General features: G+C 35.4%; 1 protein-coding gene across 1 annotated transcript in view; it reads left to right on the top strand.

Annotated features, from left to right (window-relative positions):
* Positions 1-16,640, top strand: part of PCDH15 (protocadherin related 15) — a 1,060,244-nt gene extending 1,043,604 nt beyond the window's left edge. The window contains exons 32-33 of the mRNA XM_059881970.1: positions 12,674-12,782; positions 14,347-16,640. Of these exons, the coding sequence (XP_059737953.1) occupies positions 12,674-12,782; positions 14,347-15,201 (964 nt within the window). The 3' untranslated portion in view covers positions 15,202-16,640. The remainder of the gene's footprint in view (positions 1-12,673; positions 12,783-14,346) is intronic.
* Positions 16,641-20,383: the final 3,743 nt, after the last annotated feature.

Genomic DNA, 20,383 nt, shown 5'->3' on the forward strand with positions numbered 1-20,383 from the left:
TTTTCAATCATAATCTACTTTTTCCACCTGAATTATTTCCTAAACCTTTTTCTATTCTAATTTCCTTTGGCAGCAACAACAACTGCTGAGGCCTTCTCTTCTTAAACCAGAGGTATCAATTTTCTTTTTCTTTTCTACCTTCACTGAGTCTTCAACATACTTAATGTGACTTTGAGGCCTATTTCACATGTGGGCAAGAGTGTGTGGCTACAGCATGACATAATTTTATAAGGCAAAGAAAAGGTGGTTTTAAATGAGATCAAATAAGCAAATAAGCAAGCAACTCAACTCCCTTCTGCTTTCTGGTGACTGAAGTTCCAAATTTTTAGCTTCACTCTCTGGAAATCAGGTAAATAAGACCTTTGTTTATATTAAAGGCAAACAAGCATTAAATGAGACAAGTCATGAACCTGATCTGCTGCTTGTCAGTGAGTCTAGATTCATCAGAACTGTTCTTGAGATCAGATTTAGGTCAGGGAAAATCTGAGAAATAATGGTGACATCCATGCTGAGATAACAAAGGTAGAAACTTGGTTGTGATAAACAGACTTTAATCATTGAAATGTGATTCAGAATACTGTCTTTGGGCAGTCTATTTTAAAATACCTTATGAAATTTTCTCCTGCAATGAGAAAATATATTTTGAGTTATATAATAAATGCATGTCATTTTTATTTATTTATTACTTTATATACTTCCTAAATTGAAAGAAATAAAGTAATGGAAATTTTAAATACCTTCTTCCTTTGGAAAATGTAAAATTTTATAATCTCCACTTAAAAAAAGTACTCTGTTTATTGCTACTTCTCAACAATAGAATCTTAACTTTGCTAAAGACAGGCATTTTGTGGATAGAATTCACTCCCCAAATTGAGAGGTCAGTGGCAGAAATATTCAAATGTTAGGAATTTTATAAAAAATTTCCATAGAAGGACTTCTCTGGTAGTCCAGTGGTTAAGAATCTACCTTCCAATGCAGGGGACTTGGGTTAAATCACTGGTCAAGGAACTAAAATCCCACATACCATAAAATTAAAAAAATAATAAATTAAAAATTTATGTGAATACTTCTCCATAGATTGTTGAATCAGATACCTCAGAGTTGAAATCCAAATGCCAGTTACTGTATATAAAGCGTTAGTCAAACTACACATCCTCCTTATGCTCATTGATTTCATCTTTTATGGGATGTTGGCAGTAATATAAAATATATAAACCTCTAACTCAACAACTGGGGCATAGTGGGAAGAAATTCAGTAATGGTAGTAAATTTTTTTCTGTTTTTTGCATCGTTAGAGTTCAGTCGCTCAGTCATGTTCGACTATTTGCTACCCCATGAATCACAGCACACCAGGCCTCCCTGTCAATCACCGAGTCTCAGAGTTCACTCAGACTCATGTCCATCGAGTCGGTGATGCCATCCATCCATCTGATCCTCTGTCATCCCCTTCTCCTCCTGCCCCCAGTACCCCAGCATCAGGGTATTTTCCAATGAGTCAACCTTCGCATGAGGTGGCCCAAGTATTGGAGTTTCAGCTTCGGCATCAGTCCTTCCAATGAACATCCAGGACTGATCTCCTTAGGATGGACTGGTCGGATCTCCTTGCAGTCCAAGGGACTCTCAAGAGTCTTCTCCAACACCATAGTTCAAAAGCATCCGTTCTTCGGCGCTCAGCTTTCTTCACAGTCCAATTCTCACATCCATACATGACCACTGGAAAAACCATAGCCTTGACTAGATGGACCTTTGTTGGCAAAGTAATGTCTCTGCTTTTTAATATGCTATCTAGGTTGGTCATAAGTTTTCTTCCAAGGAGTAAGCATCTTTTAATTTCATGGCTGGATAAGGCAGTTCTATTTCCAGTTTTTTAAGGAATCTCTACACTGTTCTCCATAGTGGCTGTACTAGTTTGCATTCCCACCAACAGTGTAAGAGGGTTCCCTTTTCTCCACACCCTCTCCAGCATTTATTGCTTTAGATTTTTGGATAGCAGCCATTCTGACTGGCATGAAATGGTACCTCATTGTGGTTTTGATTTGAATTTCTCTGATAATGAGTGATGTTGAGCATCTTTTCATGTATTTGTTAGCCATCTGTATGTCTTCTTTGGAGAAATATCTGTTTAGTTCTTTGGCCCATTTTTTGATTGTGTCATTTATTTTTCTGGAATTGAGCTACAGGAGTTGCTTGTATATTTTTGCAATTAGTTCTTGGTCAGTTACTTCATTTGCTATTATTTTCTCCCATGCTAAAGCCTGTCTTTTCACCTTGCTTATAGTGTCCTTTGTTGTGCAGAGCTTTTAATTTTAATTAGGTCCCATTTGTTTATTTTTTCTTTTATTTCCAATATTCTAGGTGGTGGGTCATAGAGGATCCTGCTATTATTTATGTCGGAGAGTGTTTTGCCTATGTTCTCCTCTAGGACCTTTATAGTTTCTGGTCTTATGTTTAGATCTTTAATACATTTTGAGTTTATGTTTGTGAATGGTGTTAGAAAGTGTTCTAGTTTCATTCTTTTACAAGCGGTTGACCAGTTTTCCGGCACCACTTGTTAAAGAGATTGTCTTTTCTCTTTGTATATTCTTGCTTCTGTTGTCAAAGATAAGGTGTCCATAGGTGTGTGGATTTATCTCTGGGCTTTCTATTTTGTTGCATTAATCTATTTTTCTGTCTTTTTGCCAATACCATACTGTCTTGATGACTGTGCCTTTGTAGTAGAGACTGAAGTCAGGCAGGTTATTCCTCCATTTCCATTCTTCTTTCTCAAGATTGCTTTGGCTGTTCGAGGTTTTTGTATTTCCATACAAATTGTGAGTTTGTTCTAGCTCTGTGAAAAATACTGTTGGTTGTTTGATAGGGATTGTATTGAATCTATAGATTGCTTTGTGTAGTATACTCATTGATTCTTCTGATCCATGAATACGGTATATTTCTCCATCTATTAGTGTCCTCTTTGATTTCTTTCACCAGTGTTTATAGTTTTATATATATAGGTCTTTAGTTCCTTTTGTAGATATATTCCTAAGTATTTTATTCTTTTTGTTGCAATGGTGAATGGAATTGTTTCCTTGTGTTTCTATTTTCTCATTATTAGTGTATAGGAATGCAAGGGATTTCTGTATTTTGATTTTATATCCTGCAACTTTTCTATATTCATTGATTAGCTCTAGTAACTTTCTGGTGGACTCTTTAGGGTTTTCTATGTAGAGGATCATGTCATCTGCAAACAGTGAGAGTTTTACTTCTTCTTTTCCAATATGGATTCCTTTTATTTCTTTCTCTGCTCTGATTGCTGTGGCCAAAACTTCCAAAACTATGTTGAATAGTAATGGTGAAAGTGGGCATCCTTGTCTTGTTCCTGACTTTAGGGGAAATGCTTTCAATTTTTCACCATTGAGGATAATGTTTGCTGTGGGTTTGTCATATATAGCTTTTATTATGTTAAGGTATGTTCCTTCTATTCCTGCTTTCTGGAGAGTTTTTATCATAAATGGATGTTGAATTTTATCAAAGGCTTTCTCTGCATCTATTTAGATAATCATATGGCTTTTATTTTTCAATTTGTTACTGTGGTGTATTACATTGATTGATTTGCAGATATTGAAGAATCCTTGCATCCCTGGGATAAAGCACACTTGGTCATGGTGTATGATCTTTTTAATGTGTAGTTGGATTCTCTTTGCTAGAATTTTGTTAAGGATTTTTGCATCTATTTCATCAGTGATATTGGCCTGTAGTTTTCTATTTTTGTAGCATCTTTGCCAGGTTTTGGTATTGGTGTGATGGTGGCCTCATAGAATGAGTTTGGAAGTTTACCTTCCTCTGCAATTTTCTGGAAGAGTTTGAGTAGGATAGGTGTTAGCTCTTTACTAAATTTTTGGTAGAATTTAGCTGTGAAGCCATCTGGACCTGGGCTTTTGTTTACTGGAAGATTTATGATTACAGTTTCAATTTCCATGCTTGTGATGAGTCTGTTAACATTTTTTATTTCTTCCTGGTTCAGTTTTGGAAAGTTGTACTTTTCTAAGAATTTACCCATTTCTTCCAAGTTGTCCATTTTATTGGCATATAATTGCTGATAGTAGTCTCTTATGGTTCTTTGTATTTCTGTGTTGTCTATTGTGATCTCTCCATTTTCATTTCTAATTTTATTGATTTGATTTTTCTCCCTTTGTTTCTTGATGAGTCTGGCTAATGGTTTGTCAATTTTATTTATCCTCTCAAAGAACCAGCTTTTGGCTTTATTGATTTTTGCTATGGTCTCTTTTATTTCTTTTGCATTTATTTCTGCCCTAATTTTTAAGATTTCTTTCCTTCTACTAACCCTGGGGTTCTTTATTTCTTCCTTTTCTAGTTGCTTTAGGTGTAGAGGTAGGTTATTTATTTGACTTTTTTCTTGTTTCTTGAGGTATGCCTGTATTGCTATGAACCTTCTTCTTAGCACTGCTTTTACAGTGTTCCACAGGTTTTGCGTTGTTGTGTTTTCATTTTCATTTGTTTCTATGCATATTTTGATTTCATTTTTTATTTCTTCTGTGATTTGTTGGTTATTCAGCAGCATGTTGTTCAGCCTCCATATGTTGGATTTTTTAATACTTTTTCTCCTGTAATTGACATCTAATCGTAATGCATTGTGGTCAGAAAAGATGCTTGGAATGATTTCAATTTTTTTTTGAATTTACCAAAGCTAGATTTATGGCCTAGGATGTGATCTAAACTGGAAAAGGTTCATGTTCACTTGAGAAAAATGTGAAATTCATTGTTTTGGGGTGAAATGTCCTGTAGATATCAATTAGATATCAATTAATATCTTCTGCTTCTGTTAGGTCCATACCATTTCTGTCCTTTATTGAGCCCATCTTTGCATGAAGTTTCCCTTGGTTTTTCTAATTTTCTTGAAGAGATCTCTAGTCTTTCCCATTCTGTTGTTTTCCTCTTATTTCTTTGCAATGATTGCTGAGAAAGGCTTTCTTATCCCTCCTTGCTATTCTTTGGAACTATGCATTCAGATGCTTATATCTTTTCTTTTCTCCTTTGCTTTTCACAGCTATTTATAAGGCCTCCTCAGACAGCCATTTGGCTTTTTTTGCATTTCTTTTCCGTGGGGAAGGTCTTGATCCCTGTCTCCTGTACAATGTCATGAACCTCTGTCCATAGTTCATCAGGCACTCTGTCTATCAGATCTAGGACCTTAAATCTATTTCTCATTTCCACTGTAAGGGATTTGATTTAGGTCATACCTGAATGGTCTAGTGGTTTTCCCTACTTTCTTCAATTTAAGTCTGAATTTGGCAATAAGGAGTTCATGATCTGAGCCACAGTCAGCTCCCGGTCTTGTTTTTGCTGACTGTATAGAGCTTCTCCATCTTTGGCTGCAAAGAATATAATTAATCTGATTTCAGTATTGACCATCTGGTGATGTCCATGTACAGAGTTTTCTCTTGTGTTGTTGGAAGACAGTGTTTGCTATAACCAGTGCGTTCTCTTGGCAAAGTGTGTGTATCTCTCTATTAGTCTTTGCCTTGCTTTATTCCGTATTCCAAGGCCAAATTTGCCTGTTATTCCAGGTGTTTCTTGACTTCCTACTTTTGCATTCCAGTCCCTTATAATGAAAAGGACACCTTTTTGGGGTGTTAGTACTAAAAGGTCTTGTAGGTCTTCATAGAACCATTCAACTTCAGCTTCTTCAGCATTACTGATTGGGCCACAGGCTTAGATTACCATGATATTGAATGATTTGCCTTGGAAATGAGCAGAGATCATTCTGTCGTTTTTGAGATTGCATCCAAGTACTGCATTTCAGACTCTTTTGTTGACCATGATGGCTACTCCATTTCTTCTAAGGAATTCCTGCCCACAGTAGTAGATATAATGGCCATCTGAGTTAAATTCACTCTTCCAGTCCATTTTAGTTAGCTGATTCCTAGAATGTTCCTGTTCACTCTTGCCGTCTCCTTTTTGACCACTTCCAATTTGCCTTGATTCATGGACCTGACATTCCAGGTTCCTATGCAATATTGCTCTTTACAGCATTGGACCTTGCTTGTATCACCAGTCACATCCACAGCTGGGTATGGTTTTTGCTTTGGCTCCATCCCTTCATTCTTTCTGGAGTTATTTCTCCACTGATCTCCAGTAGCATATTGAGCACCTCCTGACCCGGGGAGTTCCTCTTTCACTATCCTGTCATTTTGCCTTTCATACTGTACCTGGGGTTCTCAAGGCAAGAATACTGAAGTGGTTTTCCATTCCTTTCTCCAGTGGACCACATTCTGTCAGACTTCTCCACCATGACCCACTCGTCTTGGGTGGCCCCACATGGCATGGCTTAGTTTCACTGAGTTAGACAAGGCTGTGGTCCATGTGATCAGATTGGCTAGTTTTCTGTGATTATGGTTTCAATATTCTGCCCTCTGATGCTCTCTCGCAACACCTACCATCTTACTTGGGTTTCTCTTACCCTGGAAGTGGGGTATCTCTTCACGTCTGCTCCAGCAAAGCGCAGCCGCCCCTCCTGACCTTGAACATGAAGTATCTTCTCTTGGCCCTCCTGTGCCTGCGCAGGCTCCCCTGGTGGTTCAGCTGGTTAAGAATCCGCCTGCAATGTGGGAGACCTGGGTTTGATCCCTGCATTGGGAAGATCCCTTGGAGAAGGGAAAGGCTACCTGCTCCAGTATTCTGGCCTGGAGAATTCCGTGGACTATATATCCATGGGGTCTCAAAGAGTCAGACACAACTGAGTGACTCTCACTCTCACTTTCGTGCATCATTACACTTACAATTTGGTCAATAAGATACTAGATTGATTATATGCCTTCTCTGTGTGGTCAGCAAAAATGAATTTTAAAAATAACATTAAGCAGTTTATCTTCCCATAAAAGCACCTTTTAGTAAGATACTTGGCATAATTCACCTGCTATGGGAATGGCAACAAGGACTGTATGGAACAGCAAAAAAGACCAACATTCCACTTTTCTTTTCAGTCTGACTCAGGATCTTAGGGCTTCCCTGGTGGCTTAGTTGGTAAAGAATCTGCCTGTTGTGTGGGAGACCTGGGTTCAATCCCTAGGTTGGGAAGATCCTCTTGGGGAGGGCATGACATTCCAGTCTAATATTCTTGCCTGGAGAAATCCCTTGAACAGAGGAGACTGGCAGGCTTAATGGTGGAGTTCTTCCTCCATTTTCTCTTTTTCTGAAGAGATGATGCTTTAATAGGTGATATAAGTATCCAGGAGGGACCTTTCAGAGCATTCACTTTCACCAGCTCTCATCTCTCCCTATAGAGATTGATTAAATTGATGATTGAGTATGTGGGTTCCTCCCCAGTTGCTTCCATCCTTCTGTTACTTTTTTAAAGTCATTTGATGCCAGATATATATATATTTAGCTAACAAGACCTGAGTTTTATTTACCAGTCAAGAAAAAAGAGAAGTACGTGTCTGTAAAGAAAATTGATTCTTTTAAAATTTAAAATCCACTCAGTCACATTGTGCTCAGTTGCTTCTGTCATGGCCAACTCTTTGTGACCTCATATACTGTAGCCAGGATCCTCTGTACATAGATTAGCGAGGCAAGAATACAGAAGTTGTAATTTCTTTCCCCAAGGGGTCTTCCCTATACCTTTCTGCCATTCCTGCATTCGCAGGCAGGTTCTTTTACCACTTTTACCACTGGGAACCCCCTTCAGTAGCATATATTTCCATAAATATTTTTCATTATTGCTAAAAGCTATTAAAATTTAACTTTAAAAACTTTTTTTGTTTTTAATTGCCATAAGATCACATACTTTGAAATCTTTCCTCTTTTAAGTGCACAATACAGTATTGTCAACTGTAAGTTCAATGCTGTATAGCAATCTCTAAACTTTTTCATTGTGCTTAATTGAAACAATATCTGCTAAATAGCAAGTTCACATTTGCTCCCGTCCCCATTTCCTGCCTGGGGCTTCCCTGGTGACTCAGATGGTAAAGAATCTGCCTGCAATGCCAGAGACTCAGATTCAATCCCTGAGTTGGGAAGATCCCCTGGAGAAGGCAAATGGCAATCCACTCCAGTATTCTTGCCTTGAGAATTCCTAGGACAGAGGAGCCTGGCAGGCTACAGTCCATGGGGTTGCAAAGAGTAGGACACGGCTGAGCCACTAACACTTTCACCATCCCTTGGCATCATAATTTTCCTTTCTGTTTCTATAAGACTGACTATTTTAGATATCTTGTGTAAGTGGGATCATGTAGGATGTGTCCTTCTGTGACTGGCTTATTTCATCAATGAGGTAGCAAATGACAAGACTTCCTTTTTTTTTTTTTTTTGTTAAAGCCTGAATAATACTCCCTTATATGTATGTACCACATTTTTTTCATATCAATACATTCTTCCATTTATGGACATTTAGATCTCAACCTCAGAAGCATTTGGCAGTCTTTGCTCAGTCTTCCCATGCATTAGATTAAATGTGCATTGGCCAAGACGTTAAGTATTACTTCTGAGACCTTTTGGCTTCATCTAAATTAGTATAATTACATTGGATTTTGAATGCCTCAAAAGTCTAAGCCTATCAGCATGAAAAAGTTTTTTGTTTTGTTTTGTTTTAAGTATTTAATTTTAATAAGTCAAATTTAGATTTTAACTTTGTCCCAGTTTCTTATTGGTCTGAGTTGACTTCATTTCACACCTTTTTCCTGTAATAAACATTTTTTGAAATAAAAATACAGACATAAAATTATATTGTGCCATGAAATGAATTTTTACAGAGGTCTCATGTCTTACTAGCTCTCCAGAATCCCTCCACATTAACATTTAGATATTGTTTCTCCTTTCACTCACACTCACCTAGCTTTTGTTTCCAAGATAAATGTTTAACTGTTTTTGTTGTTTAGTCATTAAGTTGTGCCCAACTCTTTGTGACCCCATGAACTATAGCCCTCCAGGCTCCTTTGTCCATAGGATTTCCCAGGCAAGAATACTAGAATTGGATGTCATTTTCTTCTTCAGGGGATCTTTCCAACCCAGAAACCAAACCCACACCTGCTGCATTGGCAGGAGGATTCAATACGTATAGTTAATTTTGGCTTTATCAAGGTATAAGTGACAAATTACATTGTAAAATATTTCAAGTGTACATTCTGGTGTTTTGATATATGTATACACTTGTGAAAGGGCTTCCCAGGTGGCTCAGTGGTAGACAATCCACTTGCCAATGCAAGAGTTGCAAGAGATGCGTGTTGGATCCCTGGGTTGGGAAGATCCCCTGAAGGAGGAAATGGTAACCCACTCCAGTATTCTTGCCTGAAAAATCCAATGGACAGAAGAGCCTGACAGGCTATAGTCCATGGGGTCTCAAAGAGGGGACATGACTGAGCACGCACACATGCATGCATATACTGTGAAAGGTCTAACGTATCTGTCCTCACATATTTATCTTATATTTTTACTCATTATTTTTTGTGAGATCATTTACGTTGTACCCCCTGAGCAAATGTCAATCGTACAGTATAGGATTATAACTCTAGTCACCATGTTTTACATTTGATGCTTGACCTTATACACCTTAGAGCTGAAAGTTTGTGCACTTTCACAAACCTTTCATCATTTTCTCTACTCAGTAATCATTTTTCTGTTTCTGTGAATTCAGTTTTTAATTTGTTTTCTATTGTTTTTAGATTCCAAATATAAGTAATACCGTATAGTTTCGTATGCCTGACTTGTTTCACTGAGTATAATGCCCTCAAGATCCATTTCATGTTGTCATCACAAATGGAAGGAGTTCCTTTTCTAAAAATAGCCGTTTGTCAGAAGCAATATTGTAGCCAAATGCGGTTTATCCAAAGTATGATTATTGCTAACAAAAAAATTTTCACCTAACTGGTAATAACCAGGTAGGTTTGTCTGTTTTTGAAGTTTATAGAAATAGGATAATATAGAATCATATGTTTCATTTTGTACCTGACTTCTTTTGCTCATCATTCTGTCAGGGAGATTCATCTCTATTGTGTGATGTAGCCGTGTGTTTATCTCATGGCCTTTGGTATCAGTTCCAGCTTGGGGCTGTTATAAAAGATGTATTTTGGTGCACAATTTTACATATTTATATTGGGCACATAGACTAAGTTAAATTGAATTTGTGTGAAAAGAGAAATGTATATTTTTACTTCAGTATTATTCCCAAACCTTTCCCAAACGGTTTTGCTAATTCATAATCTCTCCGGAATATGAGAGTTCTAGTTGTGCCAAGTCCCTTACCCAGCATGGTATTGCTGATCTACACAAACACACACACACATATTACTTTTAACTTGTCTTATGAGTAAACTGAATCCATTTTAACATCAAAACTGGATTCCTTTGCAATGAATTCACAAACTATTTGTAACTGCAAAGTCAACAGATAGTACATTTAGTAGAGGGGTTGCAAGCTCATAAAAATCTAGGGAGGTAATGTAAGTAAATAGAGTTTATTCAATGTAAGAAGAGAGTAATGGGGCACCCTATTGCGACTGTGAGTGTGGTTGTAAAAATACTCTGGTTGAGAACACAGCAGTAACCAGGAAAGAACATGATTGCTGTAGGGAAAAATACCACCAACTAAATTCATGACATATAAAAATATGAGCCCAGAGTTGCTATCTTTATATTTTCTGAAAGAAATCAGAAATCCAGATTTTTAACAGCATTTTCTGATTAGAAATTGAGTAACTAATCACATTTTAAAAATGATGTTTGCCAAACAAAGCACAAATTAGGGCTAGCTCTCTTTCCATCATGCAGGCTGTGAATATCCATACTTTTTAAGTGATATATTAGTATCCCCAGAGGACTTGTTTTCCTGACATATTATACCTGGATCAACAAAATTAGTTCTTATAAATAGTATATGATATTAGAAATAATATTCCACTGGTTTTCCTGTGGATACCTAAACTCTTGTTTCCTTTTCTTATTTCATTGACAATTAATTTGGTAAAACCTTGACAGTTCAACTTATTTAAATGTTAAAATAAAATAAAAAGAGAAATTTAGTGAAACTGAATTTAGTAGTTATTTAAAGCTAATTTTATATGTATGACTCAGGAAAAATATCTTCCCATTAAGTGTTGAATGACAAAAATCAGTAGAGTCTGGAATTTAGAATTGGAAACCTTGAAAGGGCCTGTGGTCTGACAAATTTCTTTCTTTTCTTTCTTTTTTTAGGAAAAATAATTAAATTCATAATTAGCATCCTTGAAGATATGTCACATATTAGCACATTTTTATTAATATATAAATGATTGTTTTCAAATCCTTTCTTAAGAATAGGTTTTGATGAAGCAAAGAGCTCTTGATAATAGAGAAATGTTACTAGGATGATGAAACAGTGATGAAACAGATAATGTTATAATTTTCTTCATCGCTAAAGTCTACTAATAATATGTTAAATAGGTTGAACTATTAACTGTCTATTGATAGTTTTAAAAAGTATCTGAAAACAAATGATATATGCTTATCTGTAATCTTTGACAGATTTACCATTCAAAAAACTTTACTTTCCCCCTCCCAAGTTCTAATAACATAAATTAATTTTGTGTAAAATAGCTACAGACTATATATATATATGTGTGTGTGTGTGTGCTTTAGTATGTTTAACTAACATTTGTAACTAAAATTATTTTGGCAGCAGCATTTTGAGAGTCATCGAGCACTAGGTTGGGAAAACAAACTTTGAGCTGAAATGTGATAATTTATTTTCAAATGTGATTTCTCTCTTTGAATAATAGGAGTTATCCATGGAGTCTGGAATTGATCCTGGCCAGGAATATGGACAAGATTATTACAGTTATGAGCATGGGTACATCTTCAGATTTTTTATCCAGTATCTTAATATTTTTATGAATAATAGCATGTTATTAAGGGATTATTATTATTAGCATTTTTATGAGTGTCATTTCATCCATTTCATGTTTGAAAATGAGTTATGTGTCTAGTTTTAGCTTCAATCAAGCTTAACCATTTTTTCTATATTGAATTCTGTTTTGATGTTTATATTGATATTGACTACAATTTGAAAAATGCAATAAAATTGTTCAAATTATTTAAATGAGGAATAGAAGTCAAACATATTTGCTCAATTCCTGAATTCACCATTTCTTTCATATGAGATATTTAACATTTTATCTAACCAGTCAGCCTCAAGATTTGCCTAAAAGAAATTCATAAGAAAACACAGTTTAGAATCCAGAAATGAGCATTTCAAAAGTCATTTCTACAGACATAAGTTAACTGTTTTCTACAGTAGAGCAAAATAAATATAATCCCATATCATATTTGAAGCAGAAATTTAAACTTAGAATTTATGTTCTGAATAAGCTATCTTTCAGAAAGAATCTGTTTGGTGCCTTAAATTGTTCAGTCAGTCAAGGAAAAATATTCCTTTCTCTTCACTCTTATCTCTCCTAAAACTTCAAACTGAAATTTTAAGATTAATTTCCTTTTCTTGTTATTCCAGGGTACCTTATGGCAAAAGTCACTGGTCATCAGGTTGTAGTTCTTTCCCTATGGTTTTATAACTAGTGTACCAGAAGCCAATAGGTGCTGTATAAATATCTGGTGATTGAATGGTGAAGAAAAAGAAGGAAACAGATCAATCATAGTTATACAGATCACATGAAGAAATGTTGAAAGTTGTAAGTTTCTGTTACAGGTATGAAATGCCTCAATATGGAAGTCGTCGTCGTCTGTTACCACCAGCTGGACAAGAGGAATATGGTGAGGTGGTTGGTGAGGCTGAAGAGGAATATGAGGAGGAAGAGGTAACTACTATAATATTCTATGTAATGTTAACATTCCAAGGAAATAGCAACCCACTCCAGTATTCTTGCCTGGACAATCCCATGGACTGAGGAGCCTGGCAGGCAATAGTTCATGGGGTCACAAAGAGTCGGACAAGATTGAGTGACTTCACTTTAACATTCCAAAAAGAATATTTTTAGCCCTATTTGAATAGCAGCCTACAAAACATTTCAAATATCAAAAATCCTATTCATTTAGTACCTGTTTTCCATAGAAATTTAATAACACTAGCCATTCCATTGTCTTGTCTATAGAAAGACATTAATTTATATATAAATTTAATTTACTTATATAAAATATTAATTTGAAATAAAACAAAAATAAAAAATTCTAAATGCTATTAAATAATGGTAATATTATAATCAAATAGGTTAAAACATATTTTGCAAAATAAAATGCTCCCACATTGTCTAGCAAACCTAAAAATCATTAAAAAGTACAATCTCCATCTTTTAATTATAAGAGAAAAATAAAACATCACCAGTATTCTTAATGGAATTGTGTCATTTAAGTCTAAATTACCACAAATTCATTTATATCAAATCCTTATACTTTGCCTGAAATATTCACTTGGAATGTGCTGTGCTCACTCAGTCATGTCTGACTCTTTGCAGTCCCATGCACTGTAGCCTGCTAAACCCCTCTGTCCATGAAATTTTCCAGGCAAGACTACTGAAACAGGTTACTATTTCCTACTCCAAGAGATCTTCCCAACCTAGGGATCAAACCAGAGTCTCTTGTGTCTCCTGCATTGGCAGGCAGATTCTTTACCACTACTGTGACCTGGGAAGCCCTCACTTGGAATACTGATTCAGATATTTAGAACAAAAAAAAATTAATGTCACTGTAGTTTTACCCTGGTCAACACTTTAAAAATAGTCAAATATTTCATTAGCTATTCAGATAAGCTATCATAATTTCCAGATGGGTTAAAATTTTGTTAAAGCAAATGCATAACACTATTTAACCAAAGTCTAAGGATGGTAGGCTGCAGTCCATGGGGTCGCTAGGAGTTGGACACGACTGAGCGACTTCACTTTCACTTTTCACTTTCATGCATTGGAGGAGGAAATGGCAACCCACTCCAGTGTTCTTGCCTGGAGAATCCCAGGGATGGGGGAGCCTGGTGGGCTGCCATCTATGGGGTCGCACAGAGTCAGACACGACTGAAGCGACTTAGCAGCAGCAGCAACAGCAAGAATGGGAGAGAGAAGAGGAAATGATTAATTTATTTCTTTCTCTTTTGATCTAAGGTGAGAAAAAATTTTGAATAAGAAAAAGTGAGAAAACCTTAAATTTTGGTATTATAAGGTATAAGCTATAGTGGTTATTTCCTTGACCATCTTCTGTCTATATGCAGTGGGGTAAACAGTAGGGAATGATATGATTGTTCTCTAAAAACAGTTTTATAATTTGCATGAAGCTATCACCCTGTAGATTCACTCCTTCTTAACTTATGTGGGACAAGGTCATAGCATAATCTTTCCCCAGCTGACACTTCAATTGCATTTTCATGATTTTCAGGAAAAGGCAAAGAAAGTCAAACCAAAAGTTGAAATTAGAGAGCCTAGTGAGGAGGAAGAAGTAGTAGTCACTATTGAAAAGCCACCCCCAGCTGAACCAACATACACAACGTGGAAGAGAGCCAGGATATTCCCAATGATTTTTAAGAAAGTTAGAGGACTAGCTGATAAAAGAGGCATCATCGACCTTGAGGAGGAAGAGTGGCAGCGACGCCTTGAGGAAGAAGATAAAGATTATTTGAAACTAACTCTGGACCAAGATGAAGCTACAGAAAGCACGGTAGAATCAGAGGAGGAATCCTCAAGTGACTATACTGAGTACAGTGAAGAGGAATCCGAGTTCAGTGAGTCTGAGACTACGGAAGAGGAGTCTGAGTCAGAGACACCCTCTGAGGAGGAAGAAAGTTCTACCCCTGAATCAGAAGAGTCAGAATCCACAGAGTCAGAAGGGGAAAAGGCAAGGAAAAATATTTTTGTTGCAAGAAGAAGGCCTGTTGTTGAAGAGGTCAAGGAAGTCAAAGGTAGGAAAAAGGAGCCAGCTGAAGAGCCAGAAGAACTGAAGGTGGAAGAAGAGGAGGAATCCCCAGCAGAAGAACAGAAAAGTGAGCTGGCCCCTGTGGAAGAACCAACAGACCTCGGATCTCGAGACGTCACTGAGGAGGGCAGTGCAGAATCAGTTTCAGTGGAAGGAGGTGTTGAAAGTGAGGAAGAGTCAGAATCAAGTAGTATTAGCAGCAGTAGCGAAAGTCAGTCTGGAGGTCCTTGGGGCTTTCAGGTGCCAGAGTATGACCCAAGCAAGTATGCAAGCAAGAAGTCTCCAGGAGCAAACTCAGATGGTTACAACACAGCACTGTAAACGAGATCACAGTAGGTGAAAGTTTTGCAGTGATGAGTGCTCTTGTGTGCAGTGCTTTCTGTGTGTTCTCTGAAATGACATTTGAAGGGAGGAAATTGATTATAATTTTTATCTGACTTAAGATTAGAAGCACACCAGAGAAGCAGATATATATGCTATCCAAATAGATTTGTATATTAGAATATATTAGGGTAAATCTGCTTGATCTTTCCTATATTAGTAATTCAAAAGACATACAATCAGTTACTCAGTATTTAATATTTCATAATGTGATTTCTGTTAATGCAATGTGGAATTATGTATTGCCAGTGATGCTCTGGCTATTGGAATGAATTTATGAATATATGCAGTGGTCTTTATACCATCTTTGTAACATAAATCCTTAGGACAAGCTACAACAAATGAGATCTCTGCAAGTCTACTGTTTCATGTATGTACATTTCAACTGGCAAACATATTATCAAAAACATCATAAACATGTTCAATTAGGTTTGTAGCTCACATTTTCAAATATTAGATTTTAAATAAAATAAAAACTAAAAGTTATTACTATTTCCTTTCTCTTGTAGATAGGAATTAAAGTGGATTTGGAAAAAAATGAATTTTAAGTTATACATTTTTTCTGAGTAGATAACATAACAATTTTGAAATATAAATCTGGAAATCCAAAATTATGGCTTACTCAGTGCAACATGTTGGTAGTTCACATATCCCCAAAGTGTAATACTATTTCAAGAATAACCAAGTACTTTTTAACCTTTGCACCTTGTCATTTCTAATGTGGATTGTTAAAATAAAAATTGTGAAAATTTCCATTGTGTTCCAGCTGCTTACTAAAGGCAAATTTATGATCATTAATTTTCTATTTTGTGTATTACAAGATAAATTGTACAGGATGGGAAGATATTTTAACATATATTTAAATGGGATGAACCAGAAAACCAAGATGCAAGTGATTAAATGCATTAAGTTATACAAAATGCTTGACTAGTAATGGAGGATTAATTAGGAATTAGAATATTGTAAGTTTAAAAATATATTTCAAATATTAGGAATGCAAGTATGAATATGAACAGAATATACTAATAAAGAGGGGTATTCCTTTCAACTTAACATTCTGGAAAAGTATAGCAACTGTAAAACAATGGATCAGATACTTAAATATAACCAATATACACTTTTTTATGATAGATCAGTAATTTTACTTAAAAAAATAAAAGTACTTCCTGAAATGTCTACTTTCTAATCTAGCAATTTTCTTCAGAAATTATTAAGCTCTCAAACCAATGAAGAATTTGTGGAAAAGTAATTGATTATAAGATTTTTCCCTTTACCTTTGATACCTTTCTGTCGAAGGTTGTGAATTTCTCAGGCATTGTAATCTTTACCCTTTTAATTCCTTTGATAATGATTCATGTTTTTTGTTTTTTGTTTTTAATTTTGACAGTGGGCAAGAAAAAGGATGATCAAGTTAGTTGTTGATCGAGAGTATGAAACTAGCTCAACTGGAGAAGAGAGTGCTCCTGAATGTCAGAGAATACGTCTTCAGAATCCTAATATCCACAGTAATGTCAATGGCAATATATACATCGCACAGAACGGTTCTGTGGTGAGAACCCGCCGAGCCTGTCTCACTGATAATTTAAAAGTTACTTCCCCTGTTCGACTGGGGAGACACTTTAAGAAACTAGACAAGTTGGCAGTGACACATGAGGAGAACGTCCCCCTGAACACATTATCCAAGGGGCCGTTTTCTACTGAGAAAATGAACACAAGGCCAACTCTGGTGACATTTGCTCCTTGCCACATGGGGACTGACAGTACGGCAGTGAAGTCTTTGGGGAACAGGCTAAAAAGCACAGTTGAACAGGAGTCCATGGTTGACAGTAAGAACATCAAGGAGGCTCTGGAATTCCATAGTGACCACACGCAGTCAGATGAAGAGGAGCTTTGGATGGGTCCCTGGAACAATCTCCATATACCAATGACAAAACTGTGACTGATTTTTTAAAAAGTTATTTTAATTTTTACTTCAGTTTTTAATAAACTGCACTTTTTATTGTCACTGACAAAACAACGTATGGGGTTTATATCATGCACACAAGCTAAAACTTTGAACAATAGGCTTTAAAGCTTAAAAAGAGACAGATTTGCACTCACATTTGTATCAATTAATTATTCTTCCCAGAAAAATCCTTTTGGATAGATTCTCAATTCACTGTATAACATTATTTAAACATTTTGCTGTTTTGTTGGGTCTTTTTTTTTTTCTCATTTTAATAAACAATAAATAATTTACTAAATAATCATTTATATTTTGTTGATTAACATAGATCATTTTTCATCTCTAGCTTCATGGAACTTGTTTTGGTACATGGAATTGTACTTTTCATAAGAAATGGGAAAAATTTATATTAGAGGATTTTACAGGTAACAGGTTTATATAGTTGCTGTCTATATCATCCTGACTTTTTAAATGAAAGATTGAATTACAAAGTGATATTTAACGGGAATCGTCTATAAATTATATAGAATCATGAACCTATTTTCCTTATTGTCCAATGGAAAGGTTTTCAAATTTTTACATATGTATATGTTGACCTTTTAAATAACACCTGAAGTCATATCTTTCTTATAAATAGCATTTATAATTTTCCATGGTTAGCACACACACACTCTATAAACCATCTAGCCATACCAAACATAATAAGCAAGTTAGTATAGGCCTTTGAGATTAAATAATTATTTGGAGCATCAGAGCAAAATTCCTCGAGGTTAGAAAGGGTCAAACAGGCAATAATACATTTAGAACCACAATTTCAGTTTGGAAGATGTAGTAAGAACAGAGAAGTCTTGCCTTAATGTTACTGAACATGAATGTCTTATCAATTCAGTGTAAAGGAATTTGGTAGGGTCATGAATTTATATAATATGTGAAATGTCAATAAAAGCTATAAATCCATAGCTTCAAATGTATTATAATATTTCACTTTTCCCAGCTCCAGTTTATTTTTAAAATATTTTAATGCACATACTTATGTGCCTAAATTACAGACCAGAAAATGACCACCTGGGTCCTTTTTTTTTAATCAAAGAACACAGTCTTGATTTTTCACCATTGAACAAAGCACAGTGTTTCACTATTAACATAAATGAAAACAAAATATCCTTTCAGAAAAAGCCCCCAAAACTTGCCTTGGGTGTTGCCTTGTTTCTAGATGTAAAAAAGATGAAACAATATAAGAAAATTCAGAATTTTATTGAGTGTGATTTAGCGTTTTATAGATGTAGTTCACTTCAAATTTTATACACTATTGACCAAGTTCACATTTCAATAAAAGTTTCTCATGCATGCTTATTATATGGTTGAAAGATTGAATAATGCATTACTATCTAGTTCCCTCCTGTATGTTTCATATTTTAAAACTTGTTTATTACAATACAACTTCCTTATTTCCAAAGGGAGTAAATTGTATGTAACATAAACTTACCAACTTTCATGAGTAGTATGGTTTAATTTCAAAAAGTTTTTGACATCAAATATAGTAACATCTCATATCACCATCATCTCAGAGTTTATTAAAAATATAGAATTTTGCTCACAACCCTAGGTCTGCTAAACAAGAATCTGTGTTTTCACAAGATCCCAAGGTGGCTTGTATGCATATTAAATTTTAGAAGTAAGTACCTACCACTGAACTCTAGGGCTTACACTTTAAAAACACTGTTTTTAGTATAAAATATTTCAGATAGAAGTTATATTAAGCATATCATATTTTCCAACTTGCTCAATCAGAAGTCACTAAATTTGTTAATAATTTCCTGATGTTCCAGAGTCATCACAACCAGCATCCTGATATTCTCTCTGCATATAGCTTATATATACATACTTTTTTTTCTTTCTCCAGTTTCAGGCTGTGACATTATCTAATTTTGTCACTGTTCCTCTCTCCAAATTTCACGTTCCATCTTATTTTGAATCTCCTGGTGAGAAAGTTTGTGTCTTTCTTTGTTTTGCTTGTCATTAAAAAAAAAAAAATCATTTAACCTAAGATAGGGATAATGCATGGAATTCAAGCAAAAGTCTTGTGATTCCAGGAAGGTTTTCAAGGTCACTGTTGGGATCTGAGCATTGTTCTTGAAATCTAAAATCGGCAGAAGACTAACACTCCAATATATGAAATATCACTATAGTTTAATGTTCAGATTTTACAAGGAAATCAAGCTACTTAACAAACATATTTCAGCCATTTCAAGTTGACCATTTCAGTAAAATCAATCATGAAGTTAATATGTCCCTAAATTCGTGGACATATATAAAGATAAGCAGTATGTACATAGAGCAACCAAATCATATATTTGGTCAGTGTATTTTGAGGTAAAGTATATACTGCAGCAAAAGCATTATCAACTAACAGCATAAATCTGGACTGATTGAATAGAAACTTTGATAGGACTTTAAAACTCTTACTCAGGATTAAAATTGTGGAAACCAGGGGAGATACCCAAGCATGTTTAAACTTAAGAATATTTCATGAAAGTGATGTTTCTATACAAATGTTTATAAAGAAAGCGGTCGTTATTTTTCTTAGATGGACATAGCAATTGATTGTGGTTGTTCTTAATCAGTACCAGCTTTCAATCAGACAGACGAAACAGCTGATTAAGATGAGAACAGACTAATATGACTGTATGCTAAGCCTGTTGATTTCATGAGACGGTCTTGTGGGCATGAAGGGCAAGGTGAGGAAGAATGAAAAAATGAAAAGAATAAAAAATGAAAAGAATGAAAAATGAAAAGAATGAAAAATGAGTTACAGTGTCATGGGACATTTGTGACTCAAATATCATCAAATCATAGATGCTAATCTCTCTCTCTCTCAACTTCTCTTTTTCGTTAATTACAAACTGTGAGAGTTGTCACTGAATGATAACTGTAGACTGGCCAAAAGCATCTTTTTAAATACAGAAAAAAAGTTTGCCTTGAATTTTGTGTGTGATATGTTGTTCGTGTTATTAAAACATGTTGTTAACAGGAATGCTAAAACATGTTATATGTGCTAAGTGGTTCTTCCAAATGGGATATGGTAGCCACTATTAAAATATTGTTAATTGAGTTTATGTATTATAGAGCCAGAAAAAAATTGAATATCAGTTCTTGAGGGAAGACATTTACTTTCTT

This window comes from Bos taurus, chromosome 26 (genome assembly GCF_002263795.3).
Source record: "Bos taurus isolate L1 Dominette 01449 registration number 42190680 breed Hereford chromosome 26, ARS-UCD2.0, whole genome shotgun sequence".
NCBI lineage: Eukaryota > Metazoa > Chordata > Mammalia > Artiodactyla > Bovidae > Bos > Bos taurus.